General features: G+C 36.5%; 1 protein-coding gene across 13 annotated transcripts in view; it reads right to left on the bottom strand.

Annotated features, from left to right (window-relative positions):
- The window catches only part of PATJ (PATJ crumbs cell polarity complex component), a 389,086-nt gene that overhangs the window by 200,223 nt on the left and 161,577 nt on the right, over nucleotides 1–27,286 (bottom strand). For 12 of the 13 annotated variants that reach the window (XM_086394286.1, XM_086394288.1, XM_086394293.1 and 9 more), the window contains one exon: nucleotides 26,130–26,229. In XM_086394286.1, coding sequence (XP_086250412.1) covers nucleotides 26,130–26,229 — 100 coding nt within the window. Of the gene's footprint in view, nucleotides 1–8,979; nucleotides 9,146–26,129; nucleotides 26,230–27,286 lie in introns of those variants that run through there. The other variant, XM_086394298.1, reaches the window with a different exon arrangement.

Here is a 27,286-nt window from a genome sequence, read left to right as displayed (position 1 = left end):
TCCTTTTCCTTTGCTCAAAGACCTTCATCTTACTAAGTCACCTGTCTACTTCTAAGCCAGCGTTTTTCCAAAAGGAGGGGTTATTCCCAACTCACATAAAGACATAGTTCTAGATGTTCCACATGGTAGTAGAGAAGAGAGCTTTAGTCTTACTTCTTTTCAGGCCCCTTTTGAGAGCTTAACCATATCCTTGGACCCTTTTTCTCTTTCCATCTTTTTCCATCTGAATGTTTAGGTATTGTTAACAAGAATATATTAATGCTTCCATCTTTAACTCTGCTCCCTTCAGTGAAGATGCATCCTGTTAAAACCAGAGCATCTCTAATCAGTGTTTCCCCCATCTGGAACTACGAATGAAACCAAGAACACTAAGAAAAATGCTCCATAAAATTGTATTTCCTAGAGAACTCATTGGCAAAAAGATTTGGAGAAATTTTTAAAGAATCAAGACTGTATAAAATGTTGTCCATAAAATTACACTAAAACAATTTTTATGATGCTTACATTTGTACAATAGGAAGGCACAGGAAAAGGATGATCATGATGATTTAAAAAAAAAAAATGTGCAGGATATCTGCTCCATGCAGACAAGATGCTATGCATTTTATATATATGATGTCACTCAGTCTTTGAAACCAGTGGTCCCCAACCTGTTTGGCACCAGGGACTAGTTTTGTTGAAGACAATTTTTCTACAGCCTGGGGGTTCAGTGAGGGATGGTTTGGGGATGATTCAAGGGCATAACATTTATTGCGTTTCTATTATTATTACATCAGCTCCTTCTCAAATCATCAGGCATTAGATCCCAGAGTCTGGGGATCCCTATTTTAAACAATCCAATGAGGAAGATACTTTCATCTTCACCTTATAGTTAGGAGTTTCAGAAAGATTAATAAACAGATGAATTGGGACTAAAATTATGACACTCCAAATTCTAGACTCTTAACCACTAATTTATAGGTTATATAAAATTATATATGGTCAAAGATATCAGACTTTCATCAAAGTGGTATACAATTAATACTGATATTGAATAAATAACAGAGTTAGAAACAGTGACTATACCACCATCTGTATCTTTGGGATAAAAATATAACACAATAAACAAGGAAACAAACTTTTTCATAGTAAGAGTGTTTCACAATAAAGTTAACTTTCTTTTTTTTTTTTACAGTTTTGTAATAATTTTTCTTTATTTTTTAAATTTTATTTTTAAACTTTACAATATTGTATTAGTTTTGCCAAATATCAAAATGAATCCGCCACAGGTATACCCGCATTCCCCATCCTGAACCCACCTCCCTCCTCCCTCCCCTACCCTCCCTCTGGGTCGTCCCAGTGCACCAGCCCCAAGCATCCAGTACCGTGCATCGAACCTGGACTGGCGACTCGTTTCATACATGATATTATACATGTTTCAATGTTATTCTCCCAAATCTCCCCACCCTCTCCCTCTCCCACAGAATCCATAAGACTGATCTATACATCGGTGTCTCTTTTGCTGTCTCGTACACAGGGTTATTATTACCATCTTTCTAAATTCCATATATATGTGTTAGTATACTGTATTGGTGTTTTTCTTTCTGGCATACTTCACTCTGTATAATAGGTTCCAGTTTTATCCATCTCATTAGAACTGATTCAAATGTATTCTTTTTAATGGCTGAGTAATACTCCATTGTGTATATGTACCACAGCTTTCTTATCCATTCATCTGCTGATGGGCATCTAGGTTGCTTCCATGTCCTGGCTATTATAAACAGTGCTGCGATGAACATTGGGGTACACGTGTCTCTTTCCCTTCTGGTTTCCTCAGTGTGTATGCCCAGCAGTGGGATTGCTGGATCATAAGGCAGTTCTATTTCCAGTTAACTTTCGATGTTGCACAAAGGAAAACTAATATACTAATATATATTTCTTATATGTAGCTAATTTTTTTAGAATGCCTATCAGTTAAAAACCAATAAATTAAGTACTTTATGTATTTCATGTCATTTAATCACCATTAAAAACATATGGGGTGGGTGGTATTATCCATTTATAAAAAAAGAAATCAAAGGTCAGACAATTTTGTAATAAATAATTTGCTCAAGACTGCACAAGTAGCAAGCTGTAAGGCAAGATTTGAATCCACACCTGCTTCAAAAGTTTAATTTCTATGGCGTAACTCAAAGTTTGGCAAACTTTCTGCAAGAGCTGGACACTATATATTTTAGGTTTTGTGGGCCATGTGTCTGTTACAATGGCTAAGTCTGCTGGGTCCTGTACTTCAGAAGACAATATGCAAATAAATGGGTATATCTATGCTCCATTAAAACTTTATTTACAGAAACATGCCGTGAGCCAAATCTGGTACAAGGCTATAGTTTACTGAATCCTGGATTAAACAACTAATTTTAAATTAGCTCATCCTGAACTAAAGGTTTGCTGGTTACAAAATGGAAAAGCTGTTACTTTTTCCTACTTGACCAAGAAACTATTCTGTTACTTCCCTGAACACATTACAATGCATAAACCATATTACCGATTTGTTAGGAAACAAAAAGAAGCAAACACAACGGATTGATCAATTCAAAAAAAGACGGACAGAGGAAAATGAATGTGCCTGCTTATTATTCTCCTGCCCATCCTCATAAGAACTTCTTTATGATTACTGAAAAAAAAAAAACTTTTTTCAAGAAAAACCATTGTTCCACTGGGTGAAAATGTCCTTTTCTTATAGGCTATCACTGAACTATGCAGGCCATGAAAAGAACCATCTAAGTAATACATGTAGATGGTAGAATGATTTCATTTTCTTTAGTGAGCCATGGTTCCAAAAGAATGCTCACTTTACAAATCGAACAGATCTGGCCATTCTTTCATGCATATTTATTAGGTTACACGCAAAAAAGACTTTCTACATCAGTTCAAAGAGTATTTACTGAACATCTAAAATGACCTAAGCTTTAGCAATGGAGGAAATTAACACCTAAACACCTAATCTCAGTATAGCATTGTAAATGCATTAGGAGCTATATTCACATGGCGGGGAGGGGGGGCGGTGATTATTTTAGCACAAACTGAATGAAATAAGAGTACAGACATATTATGAAAGTTATAGACTCCATAGGAACTGAAGAATGGGAAGGTAGTTTTTGTAGGTTCTATGATCTGTGATAACACAGATTATCTATCTGCTAAAATGAGTCTTCTTAAAGTACAATCAAAACAGGGGACTAAACAACTTGAAAATTATTACATAAATGTGCCTTGGAAATCAATCAAATGCAACGTCTGTCATTTGATGAATCAAAGCATTTAACTTAATTTTGCTTGGAAACAGAGAGCTGATGTCAGAGATTTCGCATGGTCTGGATGAACAGCCATAACCAATATTATTTTGTTTGTTTATTAGACTATCACCACGTACATATTTTATCCCTGCAGGTATAACAAACTGTTTTCAAGAAACATCACATGTATTCAAGGAAACAACTAGATGGGAAGCTAGTGAACTGTCCATTAAATGTAAATTTTTAAAATCTTTTATATCTCATGATAATTTGCTTTATAAAGCTAAAAATTGCTATTCTCACTCCCAGCATGCTCTTATATCTGCATTGGCTTTTGAAAGACTTGAGAGAGCAAGTGTGAAACAGGCAACACTGAGTCAAAGCCCAAATGCAATTCAAAACATTTACCAAAATGCTAATTAATACATTCCCATCTTGCCTAGGATGAACATGAAAATACTGAGTGACTCAAAATATAATTTTTTAAAATTTCATCTAAACAGCTGATTAACCTTAGATACTTACCCATTCCCTTCTGGTCAGCATCAGGAGACTTGCTATTTCTTCTCCAAATACAGAAATTTTTCGGTATGGAAAAGAAGTTTGTTTACGCTGAGAAGCCTGATTCATGCTGTGCTGTGTGTGATGCCATGGTGAGGTGTACCCTGAAGACTAATGGCATATCTCCATTACTGTATTTTTCCCCAATTATTTGGTTTGTGACTTTTTCTTTTAAATTGGAACTTTCAATATTAAAATGTGATTTGCTGAAGAATACAATAAACATTTTTAAGAATTCAGAATTTTAGGTGTTTTTTTTGAAATATAATTACATGCCAACTGAAATTATTTAATTGAAAGATGGTAATCAATTTGTATTTTACCTGAGAGGATCATTGAAACATGCAAAATTAAAACCTGTTAAAAGTATAGGCTTTGTACTTCATTTTTAAAATAATGAAACTTCTAATAAGAAACCTATAAAATTATATGGATTGAAGAAAATAATACATGTATTCAGAACAGTAGCAAATTCTTATGCTTTTTTAATAAATTTTAGAAGTCTTGTTCCTCTAACGTCTGATCTTAATCTATTTGTTCTGCTTTCCTGCATGTATTCCTTCTTGGTACAGGGTCTTTAGGGCTTCCCTGGTGGCTCAGATGGTAAAGAATCCGCCTGCAATGCGGGAGACTTCTGGGTTCAATCCCTGGGTTGGGAAGATCCCCTGGAGGAGGGCATGGCAACCCACTGCAGTATTCTTGCCTGAAGAATCCCATGGACAGAGGAGCATGGCGGTCCTACATGGCGGAGCTACAGTCCATGGGGTCACAAAGAGTTGGACACAACTGAGTGACTGAACAACAACAGGATCTTTGCCCTCTCTCTCCTACACGCCTGGCTTGGGACATCTCATCACGTTTTAGCGGACTCCCAAGTCTGGAACTGCCATGTTCCTGCCAATCCTACCAACTTCTCAAGCTTGTCTCTTCCAGGGGGCCTTCCAATCCATCTGCTTCAGCACCTATCCACATTTTCTCCTTTTAGGAAGATCATAAACTTCTTGAGGGCAGAGATCACATTAGTATGCTCCTCCCCACAGGCTTAGGACTGAATTGGGCTCTAAAATGTTTAATGTTTAATATTATATAATCATAGTAACTGAGGTTATGTCATACTTCTAACAACCCATGCATAAACTACCCCAAGCTTTCTACAAAAAGAGTTTTACTATCTATAAAATGGGGATAAGACCAATCCACTTGGGATATGTTCAGAATATATAAAATGATTGCTTTACACTACGTATCTTAAGAGTCTTGACATATTATAAATGTAAAGGAAAAGAGATAAATATGATATTTAAAGAAACATAGCAGAAGAGACATATCTAAAGAGAATAAAAACCTTACAGTAATATTTCTTACTCTCCATCCCCATTATATTCAACGAAATAGAGGCAGTCTCTCAAGAAAATAACTTTAAATACTACTTAATTTTTGACATACTCCCTCTCTAATTCAAATTATCATACTCTTTCTTTGTTCAACATTGGATCAATTAAAAAGATGAGTGCTTAACCTAAATTCAAATATGCAAACTTCAAATATTTTAAAGCAACATGAAACTGCTGATATCAAAGCAGCATAAACACATTCAAAATGACATGTTTTCAAGTAAGTACAAAAGAAAAGTAAATTCTTTACAGACTGAGACCTCATCTTTTATTTACCATCCTATGTATAACTTTTTGTAAAACATATCAAAACGAGACATGAAATAGAAAGACGTTTTTAAAATTAACTGAATGCTGAACAGTAAAAGTAATATAAAGACTATCACAAAGTATTAAAGTACTTTGGGGTTAAAGTATATACAGAAAGAGGAACCTTTAATAAATGCTGAATATATTCATTATGGAAATCATAAACAGGTAATCCTGAGCAGGAACACTGGAAAGTAACACATAAAACACAAATATATATCTATTTATGAGACATTTATAGCTAATAATTCTTTAAAAATCAACTTCATACATTTTTTGAATAAAATGCAAAAGATACAGAAATTCCTATTTACTACTTATACTCCATTTGATTTCTAGAAAACCAACTGTGGGGATTCCTGAGGGTTCTATCAGGGTTTATGAAGCCTCGACAGTGGCAACTTCATGATGATAAGATAGTAATTAAGGAAATTATCAGGGGTCGCTGGTTACACTGAAGAAATGAAAGCACTCATGTATTTTTCAATTTGGGATTAACATATACATACTACTATATATAAAATAGACAATCAACGAGGATCTACTGTATAGCATAAGGAACTCTATTCAATATTCTGCAATAACCTAAATGGGAAAAAAAACTGAAAAAGAACAGATACATGTACATGTATAACTGAAACTAACATAACATTGTAAATCAACTTTAATCCAATATATAATAAATATATAAATAAAAGAAACACCTGAAAAAGAAAATGAACAAACTACTCTAGGGACTCTGATGAAAAAGCGGAGAGGGTCCACAGATATTCAGGATCATTCCTACAGCTACTTTGTCAATAAAAGTTTGAGAAATAGTATTTAAAAAGATGACATTTAGACACTTGAAAGCAATTCCAACTATAGAATGGAAAGACACAATATGGACAATTGTCACTATATGGAATCTATGACATATCCATTTAGGAGCTATAACCTTTCTTCTAAATCAAAATCACAAAACTGGAATCTAGAAAGCTTAGGATTTCAACAGTAAGATCTTTAGAAATTATATTTTAGACAAAAGAAAAGTTCTGGCTCAATTATTCTGACAGCGTAGCCAGGAATAAGGTTTGCTAGCTTAAATCAGGAATGCAGCATATATCCTGCTGTTGCAGTAGAAATAACCTAATTTGCGTGTACACTGCTGAAAAGAAAAAGGCTATAAAGTGATGTCTAACTCTTTGAGTTTACAATTGCCTCCCTTAGGCAATAAATGCTTAGACAAGAGGATCCCTATTATGTCTAAGTATTCCATATCTTATTTGGATTAAAAAAAAAGAAGCTCTGATGTTAATAAATTAATTTTCAAAAGTCAGGACAAAAGCATACACTAAAGAGAGCATTTACTGCATGAAATTATATTACCAATCGAGCAATGGCTCTGAGAACTGCATGCTAGCAAGGAAGTTCCTGATAATACTTCCAAGGGCTGAGCCCCCACCCCTAATGAATTTCAATTTGTAGGTTTACATGAATGGGACCTCAATCACAATTAGCAAGTAATACTTATTTAAGGTGCTATCTTACTGTGGAGACAAAGCAGCCTTTTGTTTAGCACTGTGATTCCTTAATGATTTCTGCTTTTATCTACAACAAAATGCTGAATGATCAGTTTTTTAAAAATTAATCAGAACAACCTTGTTCTAATGTAAAACATCCCATTTGGTTATGTTGAAGTCACAAATAACAACAAGAATAAATGTCCACAAGATCTACTTCCCAGCTATGATTCTAAGAGAATACTGCATGAACACAGTGCTAAGAATTTTGGCCCTGAAACTACTAGTATATTCCTGACAGTCTGATAAACTGCTCCACTTTTCAAAAACGTTACAGGGACGATTCCAGCTACAGCACACATGAAAGGAAATTTTTAACGCTTTGTTTCTAATATACAATTGCCTTGCACACGCACATGTCCCCTCACTCTCTGACTTAAGATAAATGCCTTAGCTTACTATTGTTCAAAACCTTTCAAACCACATTCTGCACCATCACTAAAACAGCTTAACATTGCATTCTAAAAGAACCCCAGATCACAGAGGTACAGATCTCTTACCTGGGAAACCCCCTTGGACCATTGCTGTACCAGTGCTCCCTTCAGGGTATCTGCATTCCTGATAAACATTCAATGCTGGAAGCAGCTCAAATCCTCACCACAGACTCTGTCCTCTTCTGTCGACCTTGGGCCTATTCCCCCCCACACCCGCCCTCAGATTTTATTCTCCTTCAAGACAAGTTGTCAATCTATTTCTATCAAGAGAAGCAATCAATTAAGCTAATTTCCAGCTACCCCTCCAGCTAACAGTCACATCTGTCAAGTAGGTGAGCTGGCTGGGAAAGTCTGCCGGGAGAAGCAAAATCCCGGGTTTCCAACATCTGACCCTCGGATGCTTCACGCTGCCGGCTGTGGCACTCAGTTACCCTGCTCGCATCAGGATGATAGCTCTATTCCAGAACAGGAGGCAATATAAACACAACCATTTATTTTGTGGCCAGCTTCAATGAATATCATTTTAATGACCCAGTTTTCCTGCTGAGAAATAGTTCATCACATTAGGTGCATCTTTCTAGTGCAGATTAAAAGAAACAGCAGTCGATTTTAGCCTGTCCGAAGTGAAGGGAATACTCATCAACTTGCTGTCTCCTACTGCTCACAGCACTGAATCATTTTTATAACAAAGAAACTGGTGAACCACATTGAACACCCATACCCCCTAGTGAGATTCATTTGTGTCTCAGTAACAATCTAAACACGCAGTAAAGATTCTATTTAAGCAGTCAAGTCTTCAAGTTAGCTTCTTGAGGCGGGGGGTGGGGGGGAATTACAGGAAAAAAAAAAACAAACCCTAGAAGCATCAGAGTAATCACTAGAGAAATAGTTGAGTTTTCTCCAATTTCATTTAAAATGCTACATTGCATTGCCTATCCCACCCCAACCCCAGTAGACCTTATTAATATAATCATATAAGCAACTGCAATTGCTTCAGAATTACCTAGCCATCACTAGAGTATCTGCTGACTATTCTTTATAAAGTGTAGAATAAGAAGTCATCTCTGTGATCACTGATCAAATGGATGAATAATATAAAGTCAAGAACACCTGAACATAGTTTAAATGCTTCTCAAGAGATCTTCATACATTTCTTTGCTTATAGTTCCAATAAATGTATCCAAATTAGTTCAAGGACTCAAGCTTTGGAAGTTCTTAGAATAAAAATTGACTAATATAGAAAGCAAAGTTTACCAGTCTCCAGTTACAGGGCTAGAATAAGAATTCTACTTAAGAATTTACTTAATGATGAAGAAAAGGCTCCAGAAAAGGATAATTAGGAAATGAGAAAAAGAATTCATAGAAAACTGAAATTTAAAATTTTAGTTTTTCTATCTTAGTATTTTCCCTCCTACTTTGCAGTGTTAGAAACAAAAAACAAAACTGGAGAAAAAAATTCATATATTTAGTAAAATGAACATGGAGTTACCACTAGAAGCCATTAATGAATGCTGTTTGCTTATATAAGGTGAATATTCTTAAGATTCTTTAAGTCCTTGGTAATAATTGCTGTTGATTGTAGTGACATCTATTGGCAAGGTAGAGATCAACTGCAGAGTCCACAAAAAAAAAAAAAAAAATTTTAAAAACAAAATAATGACTAGTTGCTCAACAAATCTTCATTAATCATGAGTGTGAGTGTGTGTGTGTGTGTGTGTGTGTGTGTGTGTACTAGTCGCTCAGTCATGTCTAACTTTGCAACCCCATGAACTGTAGCTCGCCAGGCTCCTCTGTCCATGAAATTCTCCAAGGCACAAATATTGGAGTGGGTAGCCATTCCTTTCTCCAGGGGATCTCCCTTCATGTTAAAAATTAGCATGGTAAACACAGGAAGTCGCTGAAGGGAAAGGCAAAATGTGGTCCTGAAACGAGACCTAGATTCCAGTACTGATCTCAACAATAACTAATTCTGTGACTTGGGGTAAATCAATTGGTCTGAGTCTTAGACTAAAATTAGTCAGACCAGTTGAACTTGATGCTTCTTAAATCCCATCACCGCCGAGGAACCCACTGATTCAGATACTTTAATTCCCTTCTTTTTTTTTTTAATTCCCTTCTTTAAAGTAATTTGCTATCTGATTGCTTTCCTCCTTTAACAGAGATGTTTTAATAATAAGTTTTAACTATCCTCTACAGGTGTAGTTCTGTAGTATAAGATGATGTTTAACTTGTTTAAACGATTTTTAATTTTAAAAATAATTTTAAAAGCTCTATTTAGCATAATTTTTACACCATAAAATTCACTCACACACACAATTCAGTGATTTACAGTAAACTTAAAGAGCTGGGCAACCATCACCACAATCCAGGTTAAGAACATTTCAACCAAAAAATTCCTTCAATTCCTACTCAAATTTAGGCAACCACTAACTTCCTTTCTATCTCTAAAAATTTGTTTCTCACAAACACTTTACTTTATTTAAATGTATGTACTACAAATAAATGTATATACTTTATATAAACATATGTACTATAGTATATAGTCTTCTGCATCAGGCTTCCTTTACTTGGGATAATGAGCATGTAATCAGTATTTTGCCCCTTTTTATTACTGAAGAGTATTATTCTACTATATGGATACATAACATTTTGTTTATCCATTCACCAGTTGACAGACATTTGGCCACTTGCAGCTTTTGGCTACTATGAATAATGCTGCTATGAACTTTCATGCAGGAGTCTTTGTGAGGACATATGTTTTCACTTCTTTTAAAGGTATATGCCTAGAAGTAGAATTGCTGGGTTCTATGGTAAACGTTTTAAGAAAGTAACAAACCATTTTCCAAAGTGGCCATATTAATTTACATTTCCACCAGAAGTGTACGAGGGTTCTAGATGTATGTTTATTTTTTTAGCTAAAATCACTCTAGTGGATGTGCAGTGGTTTAATCTGCATTTCCCCAATAAATTAATGACGTTGAGCACCTTTTTGAGTGCTTATTAGCCATTTTTATATCTTCTTTGGTGAAATGCCATTTAAGTTTTGCCTATTTTTTAAAATTGGGTTGCTTGTTTGCTTATTATTGAGCTGTAAAGATGAAATGCTTTTCTTCCAAATAAACATATCTAGTTATCCAAAGTTCAAGTGGATCAAACAAAGTGAATAGTAGAAGCTTCTTCTCAAAACTCCCCTCTCAAAACAGTTTGCCCTTCATGCTTCTGAACTTTTTTCAATGAAAAAAATACTTGAGATTCTATAAAGTTCAGCTTGGACCTTAGAATCTGACTGAAACCTGTGATTTGGCTTTGCTTCTAGGAGGCCAAAGACCACCTGGATATCATTCAGGCACCTCTGAACCAGGGCAAGATTCAATGACACTCAAGCAACATGGACTAACAATAAACAACTAAACCATGTATTAGTGGCAGTGATTCAAACAAAGCTGACATTTCTATTCATGTTATTATCTAAGTTAGCAACCTTGATACAACATGGAATGAAATTTTTCTTTCTGTCCTTGATACACTGAAATTTCATCAGCTTACTGAAGTATAAATGCTTACAAGAGTAAAATACTACTAGTAATTAGAGATAAGAATAAAAGCTGATTTTTACATTAAAATTATTAAAGTTTTTAAAGGTTAAGTACATCAATATATTGCCAGTTATATGAATATTGAGAACGCTACAAAGAACATTATAACCTTTGTGAATCAATATATGTTGATTTCATTGATTTTTTTTTAACATTTAAAAACTACTACAAAGCACAAAAATAGAGATTAAATCATGTCATAAACTTTGTAGGACTGTTCAGCAAACTAGCATGCATATTAAGGAAAGTAATCTTTAAAAGCCATATTTTTAGCTTTTGAATTCTACTTGGGCCATGAATTTTAAAAACTTTATTTCAGAATAGTTGATTTACAACATTAGAGTAGTTTCACATGTACAATGCAGTAATTCAGTATTTTTATAGAATATCCTCCATTTAAAGTTAACATGAGGAATACTCCATTGTGTATATGTACCACAGCTTTCTTATCCATTCGTCTGCTGATGGACATCTAGGTTGCTTCCATGTCCTGGCTATTATAAACAGTGTTGCGATGAACATTGGGGTACACGTGTCTTTTTCAATTCTGGTTTCCTCGGTGTGTATGCCCAACAGTGGGATTGCTGGATCATAAGGCAGTTCTATTTCCAGTTTTTTAAGGAATCTCCACACTGTTCTCCATAGTGGCTGTACTGGTTTGCATTCCCACCAACAGTGTAAGAGGGTTCCCTTTTCTCCACACCCTTTCCAGCATTTACTGCTTATAGACTTTTGGATCACAGTCATTCTGACTGGTGTGAAATGGTACCTCATTGTGGTCTTGATTTGCATTTCTCTGATGAGTGATGTTGAGCATCTTTTCATGTGTTTGTTAGCCATCTGTATGTCTTCTTTGGAGAAATGTCTGTTTAGTTCTTTGGCCCATTTTTTGATTGGGTTGTTTATTTTTCTGGAACTGAGCTGCAGGAGTTGCTTGTATATTGTGTTGTGAAAGTTGTGGTACATATACACAATGGAGTATTACTCAGCCATTAAAAAGAATACATTTGAATCAGTTCTAATGAGGTGGATGAAACTGGAGATTATTATACAGAGTGAAGTAAGCCAGAAAGAAAAACACCAATACAGTATACTAACACATATATATGGAATTTAGAAAGACGGTAATGATAACCCTGTATGCGAGACAGCAGAAGAGACACAGATGTATAAAATAGTCTTTTGGACTCTATGGGAGAGGGAGAGGGTGGGATGATTTGGGAGAATGGCATTGAAACATGCATGTTATCATTTGTGAAACGAATCGCCAGTCTAGGTTCGATGCAGGATACAGGATGCTTGGGTCTGGTGCACTGGGATGACCCAGAGGGATGGTACGGGAAGGGAGGTGGAAGAGGGTTCAGGATGGTGTGTTACCCATGGCAGAGTCATGTTGATGTATGGCAAAACCACTACAATATTGTAAAGCAATTAGCCTCCAATTAAAATAAATAAATTTATATTAAAAAAATAAAGTTAATATGAAATACTAGCTATATTCCCTGTGCTGCGCAATATATCCTTGAAACAACATATTTATTTTATACCTCATAGTTTGTACCTCTTAATTGCCTACCCTTATATTTCCTCTCCCCACTTCCCTCTTCCCACTGCAACCAATAGTTATGTCTCTATAGTTGTGAGTCTCTTTTCCATTTTGTTACGTTCATTCGTCTTGGACCATGAATTTTTCTCAAAAAGATTTCCTGTGTATTCTTTCTACACTGGGAAGGATGAAATGAAAGTAAAGTATCTAGCCCACAACACTGAAATTCCATGGGGATGAAAAACTATAAAATCATAAACAAATCTTTCTGTGATAATTCCACCTCTGGTTCAGGGAAAAATAAGGAATAAGATTGGGAAAATACACCACAAAAAAATGAAGTAACCAAAGTATCTTTCTCTTCTAGTCATCCCCCCTGATAGTAGAAGTAAAACAGTATCACAGTATTCAGTTGATCAAGGAACTTTGGGTAGGAGACAGTGCTAATAAAGTACTGTTCCTACATGATAAAGTTAAATTTCAAAAAATTGACTTCTAAAATTTTTAAAAATTAAATAATAATAACTTTTGGATAAAAATTCGAAGAATTGATGCTTTTGAACTGTGGTGTTGGAGAAGACTCTTGAGAGCCCCTTGGACTGCAAGGAGATCCAACCAGTCCATCCTAAAGGAGATTAGTCCTGGGTGTTCATTGGAAGGACTGATGTTGAAGCTGAAACTCCAATCCTTTGGCCACCTCATGCAAAGAGCTGACTCATTTGAAAAGATACTGATGCTGGGAAAGATTGAGGGCAGGAGAAGGGGACGACAGAGGATGAGATGGTTGGATGGCATCACCGACTCAATGGACATGGGTTTGGGTGGACTCCGGGAGTTGGTGATGGACAGGGAGGCCTGGTGTGCTGCAGTTCCTGGGGTTGCAAAGAGTTGGACACGACTGAGTGACTGAACTGAACTGATGCCAGAATTTCATTCTGTAATGGCAATATTTGCAAACACTGGAGAATGTTGAATTATTACTGATAATAATAGAGTAGCAGCCAACATTCTAGTGTGCTCACTATGTGTCACTTCCTATATGAACACATGACATACATCATTTCTTCTAGTCTCTCACAAGCTTCCAGTGAAAGGAGTACTATTATCATCCCTATAATACGATAAGAAAACTAAGGGAAAGATATGCAACTTGTTCCAGGTCAAATGGCTAGAAATGCTTAGAGATTAACTGACTAAAGAATATAAGGTGTATTAATTTCATAAACTATACATTGATCTAATTGCTACTAGTGAAAAATACAGCAGTAAACCTCTTTGTATGTATACACATACACACATACATTTACACATACATGTATAAGGGCAACAAATTCCTTAGGATATATCACTGGAAATTTAGATAGTCAAACAATATGCACATTTAAATAATTTACATGTGCTGCCAAATGTCTCTAGAAAGAGGTACATGAATTCAGAATCCCATCAACAGTATACAGAACTCTCTTTTTCCACAATCTCTCCAACAATGAGCAACACTAATTTTTAAAATATAAAGTAATCTGATGGTCAAAAAAATCTGATTTTTATTAATTTACATATCTCTCACTTTTGATGATGCTGAACAGAATTTTTGTATTTGTTGTTCAAATCTATTACATGATCTCTGATATATGCATATTTTTCCATTGTTGTACATGTCTTTTTCCTCTGAATATGTCAGTTCCTCAGTTCATTTGCTCAATCATGTCTGACTCTGCAACCCCATGGACTGCAGCACACCAGGCCACCCTGTCCATCAAAAACTCCCAGAGCTTGCTCAAACTCATGTCCATCAAGTCGGTGATGACATCCAGCCATCTCATCCTCTGTCATCCCCATCTCCTCCAGTCTTCAATTTTCCCAGCATCAGGATCTTTTCCAATGAGTCAGTTCCTCACATCAGGTGGACAAAGTATTGGAGTTTCAGTTTCAGCATCAGGCCTTCCAATGAATATTCAGAACTGATTTCCTTGAGGATTGACCGGTTTGATCTCCTTGCAGTCCAAGGGACTCTCAAGAGTCTTCTCCAACACCACAGTTCAAAAGCATCAATTCTTTGGTGCTCAGCTTTCTTTATACTCCAACTCTCACATCCATACATGACTACTGGAAAAACCATAGCCTTGACTAGATGGACCTTTGTTGGCAAAGTAATATCTCTGCTTTTTAATATGCCATCTAGGTTGGTCATAGTGTTTCTTCCAAGGAGCAAGCGTCTTTTAATTTCATGGCGGCAGTCACCATCTGCAGTGATTTTGGAGCCCCCCAAAATAAAGTCAGTACTGTTTCCATTGTTTCCCCATCTATTTGCCATGAAGTGATAGGACTAGATGCCATGATCTTCATTTTTTGAATATTGAGTTTTAAACCAGCTTTTTCACTCTCCTCTTTCACTTTTATCAAGAGGCTCTTTAGTTCTTTGCTTTCTGCCATAAGGGTGGTATCATCTGCATATCTGAGGTTCTTGATATTTCTCCTGGTAATCTTAATTCCAGCTTGTGCTTTAATCCAGCCTGGCATTTTACATGATGTACTCTGCATATAAGTTAAATAAGCAGGGTGACAATATACAGCCTTGACATACTCCTTTCCAAATTTGGAACCAGTCTGTTATTCCATGTCCAGTTCTAACTGTTGCTTCTTGACCTGCATACAGATTTCTCAGGAGGCAGGCAACATGGTCTGTTATTTCCATCTCTTGAAGAATTTTCCATAGTTTGTTATGATACACACAATCAAAGGTTTGGGCATAGTCAATAAAGCAGAAGTAGATGTTTTTCTGGAACTCTCTTGCTTTTTCCATGATCCAACAGATGTTGGCAATTTGATCTCTGGTTCCTCTGCCTTTTCTAAATCCAGCTTGAACATCTGAAAGTTCATGTTTCACATACTGTTGAAGCCTGGCCTGGAAAATTTTGAGCATTACTTTGCTAGCATGTGAGATGAGTCCAATTGTGTGGTAGTCTGAACATCCTTTGGCATTGCCCTTCTTTGGGATTGGAATGAAATTTGACCTTTTCCAGTCCTGTGGCCACTGCTGAGTTTTCCAAATTTGCTGGCATACTGAGTGCAGCAATTTCACAGCATGAAATCCTAAAATCTTTTAGGATTTTAAATAGCTCAACTGGATTCAGTCACCTACACTAGCTTTGTTATAGTGATGCTTCCTAAGGCCCACTTGACTTCGCATTCCAGGATGTCTGGCTCTAGGTGAGTGATCACACCATCGTGGTTATCTGGGTCTAAGATCTTTTTTTATAGGTCTGTATATTTTTGCCACCTCTTCTTAATATATTCTGCTTCTGTTAAGTGCATAGCATTTCTGTCCTTTATTGTGCCCATCTTTGCATGAAATGTTCCCTTGGTATCTCTGATTTTTCTGAAGAGATCTCTAGTCTTTCCCATTCTATTGTTTTCCTCTATTTCTTTGCACTGATCAGTTAGGAAGGCTTTCTTATCTCTCCTTGCTATTGTCTGGAACTCTGAATTCAGATGGGTATATCTTTCCTTTTCTCCTTTACCTTTGCATGCATGCATGCTTGGTCGCTTCAGTCGTGTCCAACTCTGTGTGACCCTATGGACAGCAGCCCACCAGGCTCCTCTGTCCACAGGATTCTCTAGGCAAGAATACTGGAGTGGGTTGCCATTTCCTGCTCCAATGTATGCATGCATGCTCAGTCGCTTCAGTCACGTCTGACTCTGTGCAACCCCACGGACACCAGTCCACCAGGCTCCTCTGTCCACGGGATTCTCCAGGCAAGAATACTGGAGTGGGTTGCCATACCTTTAGCTGAATATATATGTATTCAAAAATATGTGTATACATTTTATGTTTTTAATTTTTCTGTAAGCCAACTCATCATTATCTTTTACTGTGCTGATATAATAAATCAAAAGATGTTAACCTGTACCAAGAGTGTATCTTTTTAAAATCTTAGACTTTTATAATATTTTTATGATTTCAGTTTTCAGACATACATGATTCTTTTGGAATTCACTTATAATTTCGGTGAGAAGTGAATATCTGCATATTTTCTCCCCAAATGATTATCTAACCCATTGTAAATTTATCCTATTTCTAGTATTTCAAAAATAATTTTATATTCTAAATTCTGAATAGACTCTAGGTCTATTATAGATCATTTCTAATGCAAATACTAAACTGCTTTAATAACTAGTTCTAAACAATATTTCTAATCAACAGTGCTACTGGTATCCTATGCAGGGTAATTCTTTGCTGTACAAGATTATCCCATACATACAACATAGTGCCTTTGGCACCCAACTAACAAGTAACAGTAGAATAGCCTATCCATTGAGACCAGGGACACTTGGCAATGTATAAAGACTGGTTTGGTTGTCACAACTGGAGTGGGAGGGAGAAGCTACTGGCATCTAGTCAGTAGAGACCAAGGATACTGTTCAACATCCTATAATGCAAAGGTCAGTCCTCCACAATAAAGAATTAAAGTCCAAATTCAGTAGTCCAGGGTTGAGAAAAAAACTATTCAGACAGCCAAAAACTCTCTCACTCATTTCTAAAGCTCCAGGTTGAGTTTGAAAGCAATCAGTTAAGAATATATTCAGATACTCGGGAAGTGCATGGCCCCATCCTCTCAAGTTTTCTTTTCCAAAATCACTTAGCATTTCATTTCTAAGTCAATGTCCAATAAAGTTTTCGTATTTTAAAAAGCCTGTATACACTTAGTGTGTGTGTGTGCATGTTCAGTCATGTTCAGCTCTTTGTGACCTCCATGGACTGTAGCTCTCCAGGTTCCTCTGGCCATGGAATTCTCCAGGCAAGAATACTGGAGTGGGTAGCCACTCCCTTCTCCAAGGGATTTTCCTCACCCAGGGATCAGACTGCATTTCCTGTGGCTCCTTCACTGGCAGGAGGATTCTTTACCACTACCAATGCCTGGGAAGCCCCATATACACTTAATTAGACTCAAATCACTTTATACTGGTTTCAAGATTTTCACTAACACCAAATGATGCCTATTTAGAAGTGTGTGTGAGTGTGTGTGTGTGTACGGATGACTATTTCTGTGAATCCGTACACATTTTTCTTGAGAGTGAGTGGGTTTATAGTTTTTACCACACTGCCAAACAGTAAGTAACTCAAAAGTTATGGAACATTGAAATGACCTGCATTTATAAATATATTATTAGTGGATTTTTAAAAGTCTTTCTGTTATTTCTATTAGGAAAGTTCTCATATTTTCTAAGTAGATAATACTGATTAGAAGATTTTTTCATATTTACAGTTATATAAAGTTATATAACTTAACAGTAATATAAAGCTTATATATATAAGCTATATATATATAGCTCGACGTACAGTTATCAAAGATTATTTTAGTTGTTGAGTTTTTGAGATTGACAACTGCATTATTATTTGTGAATAACTGTTAAAACAGTTAACAGTGATTTTAGTATGAAACTAAAAGCTACTGTATTGGACATTTTCAGTAGATGCATTGTATGATAATGTGGATTATATCTCAATAAAGTTGTTTTTTAAAAAGCCATCCCCTCTAAACTTATACATAGTCTGATTCTGAGTGATCTGGTAATAAATCACATTTCAGAGGGTCTTAGCTAGTATCCAATCCTTAAAAACAACTCACATGAAAATAAGAACTAAAATAAAACACAAAATGCAAGGTATTGGTAATCTAATTTTTATTTGTGTGGTGTGGATCACAGGCTAACTTTATTGCACTTCATATTCCAAATATATTCCTTATACTCAATATTACATTAGGACATGTAATGGGGGGAGGGAATCTGAGCAAAATGCTATAATGATGTATCAGAGTCATAGTTAAACGAAATCCTTACTGAGGGGGAAAAAAATGTGGAAAAACACCTCAGAAGAGTATGCTATTCTGGAATTAAGGGATAAAGAAGGGGCTTTAAAAGGTCTTTAGCAGGAGGTTCTATTCAAATCTTTGTTATATCACTTAAAAGCAAGGTGTCAGACAAGTCAATTACATTCTGAATTCCTAGGACTTCATATGCATTAAGAGACAGGTCAATTGTAAGATTCTCATTGCTTCACTCTCTTATGTTACATAAAGTCATTCCAAATCTTCTGCTGCCTGCAGTTTAAAACTGTAATTGAAAGACTGAATGCCACCAGGTTAGAATGACCCAAGTGATATAAAAGCATTTACATTCTGGGATCGAAAGTGAACAAAGCAGGACTTTGTGGAGACTGTGGCGCCTCTCCCTGAGGATTGGAAATTTTAGATAAAATAATGGGTGGCATATTGAGAAAGAGACATCAAGCTGCTCTGGACAGAATGCTCTGAAACCACATGGATGGTACAGTTCAGGAGAAAAGGTACCTCCAAAGCACTAGGAGCACATCTGGGTTTTCAGTGCACTGCATGGGACTATGCGAGTCACATACCTTCTTTCATTAATTTGGCAAAAAAAAAAAAAAAATACAGGAATAAGTATTAGAATAAGGAGTCGGGCAAGATTTTCCAAAGAATGTAACATGCAGCTGAAATCAGCAGAAGAGATCACCTTTCAAAGGCTCTTCTGAGAATCCACTTAAAGAGTTGAAGACAATTTACGGCACATAGTAGGTACTTAATAAACTATGGCTACTACCACATAGCCACTAAAATTGTGGCAATAAAAACACGAAGCTACAAGTATGAGGAGACTGAGAAAGAAGATTTATCTATATTTGCTGATTCATTTTCAGAAAGAAGGGCCTTCCTGGTGGCTCAGCTGGTAATGAATCTGCCTGCAATTCAGGAGACCTGGGTTCAATCCCTGGGTTGGAAAGATCCCCTGAAGAATGGAACATCTACCTACTCCAGTATTCTGGCCTGGAGAATTTCACGGACTGTATAGTCCATGGGGTCGCAAAGAGTCGGACACGACTGAGAGACTTTCACTTTTCAGAAAGAAAGACAATAAAGTTATGACATCTTTCCAGTAGCCAACTGAAAATCTGGGTCAGGATATCAGAGCAAGGTTAAGGCCAGAAATAAAGACTGGAAAGTCATCACATGACAGTGAACTGAGTTATCATTTCATGCCCTCGATGATATTAAACCTCTAACAAGGCAATCTAAATAACTTTAAATTTCGGTATTAAACACTATACCATAAAGTAAAAAGTTCTGCACCACTGATAACTCCCTTTGACAAGTCATGCAGGTTTGATAATGGTAGTTTTGTCAATAGGTAAGCATTTATGTGGATATTGCCTCTTGATTTAAAAAAATAATTTTATTTATCTGTTGTTTTTGGCTGTGTTAGGCCTTTGTCGCTTGCAGGCTTTCCTCTAGTTGTGGAGAATGGGGGCTACTCTCTGGTTGCGGCGTGCAGTCTTCTCACTGTGGTGGCTTCTCTTGTTATGGAGCACAGGCTCTAGGGCTTGTGGGCTTTAGCAGTTGCAGCACACGAGCTCAGTGGTTGCAGTGCACAGGCTTAATTGCTCCAGGGCATGTGTGATCTTCCTGGATCAGAAACTGAACTTGTATTTCCTGAATTGGCATGGGGATTCTTAACCACTGAGCCACAAGGGAAGCCCTACTTCTTAATTTTGAACTGTTTCAAAACTCTTAATTAAAATTCAAAAAGTTCTTATTGCTAAGATGATTGTACGATATCTTATGGCAATTAGACACCAGAATGTCATATGTTCAACTATGTATTAAAGAAGATGAGTGATCTATAATATAAATGCCTGTTATGTAACACACTCTCTATATAGGTATACTTGGGAGGTGTGAGGTTCAGGTCCAGACTACTGCAAAAAAGTGAGTCACGGTTTGAGTCATTTTGGTTACGCAGTGCATATAAAAGCTTTGTTGTTGTTCAGTCATGAAGTCATATCGGACTCTGCGACCTCGTGGACTATAACACGCCAGACTCCTCTATCCTCCACTCTCTCCCAGAGTTTGTTCAAATTCATGTCCATTGACTCAGTAATACTATCTAATACTTTCATCCTCTGCCACCCCCTTCTCCTTTTGCCTTCAATCTTTCCCAGCACCAGGGTCTTCCAATGAGTCAGCTCTTCACATCAGGTGGCCAAAGTATTGGAGCTTAAGTTTCAACATCAATCCCTTCAATGAATATTCAGGGTTAATTTTCTTTGCAACTGACTGGTTTGATCTCCATGCTGTCCAAGGGACTCTCAAGAGTCTTCTCCAGCACACAATTTGAAAGCACCAATTCTGTGATACTCAGCCTTCTTTATGGTCCAACTCTCACATCCGTACAAGACTACAGGAAAACCGTATCTTTGAGTACACAGACCTTTGTTGGCAAAGTGATGTCTCTGCTTTTTATATGCTATCTAGGTTGGTCATAACTTTCCTTCCAAGGAGCAAGCATCTTTTAATTTCATGACTGCAGTCATAATCTGCAGTGATTTTGGAGCCCAAGAAAAGAAAGTCTGTCACTATTTCCATTGTTTCCCTATCCATCTGCCATGAAGTGATGGGACTGGATGCCCTGATCTGCCACTACTTCTACATTTTCCCCTTCTATTTGCCATGAAGTGATAAAAGCTATGTTTATACTATAATCTACTAAGTATATGATAACATTATGTCTAAAAAACAATGCACATACCATAATTTAAAAACACATAATTGCTTTAAAAAAATGCTAAACATCATCTGATGATGCAGGTTGCCACAAAGCTTCAAAATTATCCAGCAAAACACAATAAAAGGAGGTATGCTTGTATTGGTTGAAACACTGAATTCTCACAACAACCTGAACAATAATTACTTTGTTTATTTTACTAAACATCCCCAGCAATACTATGTTGCTAAATTCAAGGGTTATTACTCTGTCTCCAACCTCCTCAGCCTCTCAGAATCCTTTCACAGTTGACCACGGAGGTTCCGTGACATAACCCTTCTTGAAACACATTCTCTTAAACTAATTTTATAATCTGAGAGTACTCTTATGCTTGGATGCTCTTATGCTGGGCAAGTGCTGGAGTCCCTTCTTGCTGCTGTCTCCAGTTCCCATGAGTTTAATACCGTCCAGATCAGCAGTTTTCAGAATGCGGACCCTGAGTCAGAAGTATTAACATTACCTAGAAATGTAAATTATTGGGTGCTCCCAGGTGCGAAGAATTAGAAACTGGGGGTAGGGAATTAATGTTTGAACAACTTCCAACAGGTGCTTCTGATGCAAGCCAACATTTGAAAACCACAGATCCAGATGTGTGCTTTTCATTCTCCAGGTTGTGACCCATAGTCAATCAAGAAATAAACTGAGATGCAAATGCATTTTAAAAACCGAAATAGAACCATATACAGGAAATTCCCTGGTGGTCCAGTGGTTAAAATTCAGCCCTTCCACTGCTGTGGGCCAGTTTCAATCCCCGGTCAGGGAACTAAGGTTGTGCAAACCATGCAGCAGGGCCAAAAAAAAGTAGTACAGAAAAAAGTTCTTCATATGTTACAAAGGTAACCAATATTTCATGAAACCCTTGTTTTAATTATATATGCATATTAGTGTGTTTGCATGTGTGTACGTGCACGTCTATATTTCGTTGTTAAATGTGTTATTGAGAATCACAGTTTTGGAAAAAAAACTGATCAATATGATGACTAAAAAGCCAGCTCTTTGGTCCTTTTTGCCATTTAGGTCTTACCTTGCTTGGACATTCCATTTCACTTAATTTTGCTTCCTCCAAGGGATTTATTTTCAAACTACCTTGTTTATTTGGTGTTTATAGTACAAGCTGGAATCAAGATTGCCGGGAGAAATATCAATAACCTCAGATGTGCAGATGACACCACCCTTGTGGCAGAAAGTGAAGAGGAACTCAAAAGCCTCTTAATGAAAGTAAAAGTGGAGAGTGAAAAAGTTGGCTTAAAGCTCAACATTCAGAAAACGAAGATCATGGCATCCAGTCCCATCACTTCATGGCAAATAGATGGGGAAACAGTGGAAACAGTGTCAGACTTTATTTTTCTGGGCTCTAAAATCACTGCAGATGGTGACTGCAGCCATGAAATTAAAAGACGCTTACTCCTTGGAAGGAAAGTTATGATCAACCTAGATAGCATATTAAAAAGCAGAGACATTACTTTGCCAACAAAGGTTCATCTAGTCAAGGCTATGGTTTTTCCTGTGGTCATGTATGGATGTGAGAGTTGGACTGTGAAGAAGGCTGAGTGCCGAAGAATTGAGGCTTTTGAACTGTGCTGTTGGAGAAGACTCTTGAGAGTCCCTTGGACTGCAAGGAGATCCAACCAGTCCATTCTGAAGGAGATCAGCCCTGGGATTTCTTTGGAAGGAATGATGCTAAAGCTGAAACGTCAGTACTTTGGCCACCTCATGTGAAGAGTTGACTCATTGGAAAAGACTCTGATGCTGGGAGGGATTGGGGGCAAGAGGAGAAGGGGACGACAGAGGATGAGATGGCTGGATGGCATCACTGACTCGATGGACGTGAGTCTGAGTGAACTCCGGGAGTTGGTGATGGACAGGGAGGCCTGGCGTGCTGCGAATCATGGGGTCGCAAAGAGTCTGACATGACTGAGCGACTGATCTGATCTGATTTGATCTGATAGTACTTATAATATTTAAACTATTTTATTGTTTATAAGCTTTTTGCCTATCTAGAATATAAGCCAGTAAGAGTAGAAATCTTGTTCCCTGCTGTGTTGCCGACACCTAAGACAGTGTCCGCCCACCTAAAATACCTACTCAGTAAGTATCTCTTGACTGGATAAACTTTATAAATGAGTAACTTACCAAAGCTGACTTAAGTTAGATTAAACTACATTTTCACCATTGTAAAAAGAAATGCTTAGTGTGGGGACAATAAGAATCTGATAAAACAGTGAACTAATTTACTGTTAATTTTTGGACAGATGAGCAAAGCAGTAATTTAATAAGAGTTAAGGAACAAATAAAAACTCACAGGATCCATATCAAGAAGAAATTCAGGAAAGCTAGAGGCTTTAAGTTCACATACATTTCAAATGTGAACTATGTCATGACTCCATACAGTTCAAACCCTTCTACAGAAGATTAAAAGTAAATTCAATGGGAAGGAAATGTACATTGAGAAGGGAAAAACTGGGGAGCAAAATGAATGGAAAGTCATATTCACAGCTGGAGAAACTTGTGAAATTCAAATTTGCTGGAGAATCTGCGAAATGTCATAGTTAAAAGATGACTTTGTTATTAGGAGTCTATATCTGCATTCAGTGTCTGGAGTAGGAAATGGCAACCTACTCCAGTATTCTTGCCTGGAAAACTCCATGGATAGAAGAGCCTGGCAGGCTACAGTCCATGGGGTCACAAAGAGTTGGACACGACTGAGCGACTGAACACACACGCACACATAGTGAACACCACTTTGACGCCACTAGACAGACAGAGCTGTTCCAAGACCACGTGTACATGCATGTTCACAGCACACACTCACAGTGTTAGTGGGGTTCAGGAGGGGCAGTGATTTACACTGAATGTGTGCTCAGTCACCAACATTCCCAACCCAGGGATCAAACCTGCATCTCCTGTCTCCTGCATTGGCAGGCAGATTCTTTTCCACTGGGCCACCCCCCATCATGCTGTTCCTATTTCTGGGATATTAACATTTTAATTAATGGGAAGAATAGATGATAGACTGTACCAGCTCTGGAGTCAGAGTGCCTGGGTTTAAATTCCATTTCAACTATTTATTAGCTGTGTAATTTTTGACAAAGTTCTTAATTTCTCTGAGCCTATTTCTTTATTTGTGTATTTAGAGACCTCACAAAATTATTATGTTGACTGAGTTAATAATACTTATGAAGACCTGGCACATGGTAAAGCGGAGTATTTACTAGGTATCACAATCCTTATACTAAGTTCTTTAAATGTTTTCTCCTCTAATGCTCACAGCAATACTACGAGACAGGTTACTATAAGATATCCCCTCTTCTCCATATACATGAGAAAGTGAAAAGCCATGAAAAGGTTAAGAAACTTGTTCATGAATTCACAACTAAGTGAATAGGGTTAGAATGTAATCTTAGTCATATGCTTAAACCAGGTTTCCTAACAACCAAGCAAATATGGGCCTTCTAGTAACCCAGAAATTATGAATAATCAACAAGCTACCTCCACTCTGCTGCAGCTTCTGTAATATCTATTATCAAAACAAAGGGTTACATTATACAAGTGCACACATACATCAATTGTATCCATTATGTGCTGTGCTTTCAAAGAGGTTGAGAACCAAGGCGCTGCACTACTTTTGTTAAATTTTGTTTCCATGCCTTTGTATCCTCCATTCAAAGTGGATTACCCCACTGAGAAAAGCAGCAGCAAAGTTTCATTTATCTCACAGCAGACTCACTTAGCACCGTTAGTAAAAAACAGTTGGTTTTCAACAAAGATTGTCAAATAAATGAAAATGCACAAGAAAGTGTTCTATAAAATCACAAAGTACAAAGCAAGTTTTTATAGTCAACCTAATTATTTATATTTATTTTTATATTTTATTTATATATTTAGAAAATTATAAAGTTATAGTCAACTTTATAATACTTTTTGAAGATTCACAATATAAAAGGCTAACAGCCTTATCACAGTATTTTAATCCTCATCACAACCCCTATAAAATAGGTACCATTATTTTCATAGAAGAAGGAATACTTAAGGTCACATACTATGAAGTACTGGAGACCAAATTTTCACTCTTTCAATTTCTGTATCAAACTCCTTTTCTATATAAGGAAAAATATTATTTTAAAGTATACAAATTTCAAAAACCATTAAAGCCAACCGCGTAAATGCATAATCCTGTAGGTTTTAGTATAGTCACAAATTGTGCAACCATCATCACAATCTAATTTTAGAGCATTTCATCACTCCAAAACAAATTCTGTACACAACAGCAATGAGATCTAACTACATATAGTTTACATGCATAAAAGGAATGTAAATGCTTTTAAATAAAGCCTCCTTTAAATACATGTGAATGCATATTTCCTGCAACTAATGCAAAAGGACATCATGAAATGACATCTAAAGGAGACAATTATGACTTGGTGGGCCTTCTATAATTTTGCATTGTCAATATCACCATTCATCTGGGCACAGCAAGTAATCAAGGTCTAATATCTACATTCAACTCTGGTTACTATTGGTCAAACTCCAATTTCAAGGACTTCTTAGCATTTCTATATTCACAACCAAATAGTAAGACTAGCATGGACTGTAGATAAAAGTTTACCACCCAGTTGCCTTTGATATTCACTCTGTTATATTAATGTCAGAGGCAAAAGCTTAGGAAAATATTAAGTCACAGAAGTTAGGAGATCTGAATTTTCTTTTTCAGCAAGATATGTTCATACACATTTTCTAAGAACCCACACCACTGTATTTGATAATTTACAACAATCATTAAAGTATAATTTAATGTTATGCATCTATCCCAAACAATGAAAAGGAACTCACTGTTGGTAAATGCACATTCTTCTTCAGATTCATCACTGTCATCAGATGGAGATCTATAAGGAGGAGGCAGTTTCATTGGCGGTGGAGCAGTTCCTCGCCTCTGAAGATGCAAAATTTGAGAGAAGTGTTAATTGCCTTTGTTCAAGCTCTTCCTCAATGACAAACAGGATTAAAAGATAATCTGTAAATATTTTGACTGTATCCAACCTTCATCATATCACTAGGATTATAATTTTTTATTCTCTATGTTATTATGTAAAGTGACTCTGTGATGTAAACACACCAATACAGAAAACAGGAATTCAAAAGCACAACTTTTAAAACTGTTGACCTTCACAGAAGCATGCCTTCCTTTCTCCAGTGAGAAAACCAATTATATGTATCTTCTTTACACTGTTGAAAGTTAGTTTTCTTTGTTTCTGACCAAATAACTCAAATGAAAGACATATAAATAATGATTTAGATATAAAAATGACCCAATGTGTTAATCTTACAATTATTTCAACTTTTTATTCAATTATAAAAGGTACAGATTTCATTATTTATAAAGCACTTGAAATACCAAGATTTTCTAACTGAAGAGGTATTCATCTATAATTTGTAAATAGTTAACATATATTTCAATGTTTTAAAAAGAGAGAGAGAAAAAGCTTTATGATGAATACCTTTTGTATTTCTGTATACGTATTCTTTACATTTACAAACCAAATGATACAGTACATCAATATTTGGTTTAAAGAGACTTAATTAAAGTAGACTTTATGATCATATTACCTTTATACAATGCAGACCTTTTCTTAAATGCTGGGAAAAATAAAACATGCCAAACTACGGAGAGATCCAAGCTGCTGGAAAGAATAGGAGCCGATATACCCAAGCTCCCCACAGATGCCAAAATAACTGAATTAAGATTTGTTTTGCTACAGGATTTCAATAAAGCACAATCAATTACGCTTTACAGTACAAAGCCACTAATGGCAGGATACACTTCAGTAAATGGACAATGACTGGTCCATTACAGAAAGCAGACATGTAATAAATTCCTCCAAAATAGAAAACACTATTTGGCATCCATAAGGAAAAACACACACTCAAATTTATTCAGGATAACATCTAATCAAGGGTCATTCTAAGTGAAAGACAAAGCTAAGAACAAG

This window comes from Bos grunniens, chromosome 3 (genome assembly GCF_055505025.1).
Source record: "Bos grunniens cultivar Pamir isolate PY7600 chromosome 3, Bosgru_T2T1.0, whole genome shotgun sequence".
NCBI classification, from domain to species: Eukaryota; Metazoa; Chordata; class Mammalia; order Artiodactyla; family Bovidae; genus Bos; species Bos grunniens.
The sequence above is the reverse complement of the archived record's forward strand: the minus strand, read 5'-3'. Positions and strand labels throughout refer to the sequence as shown.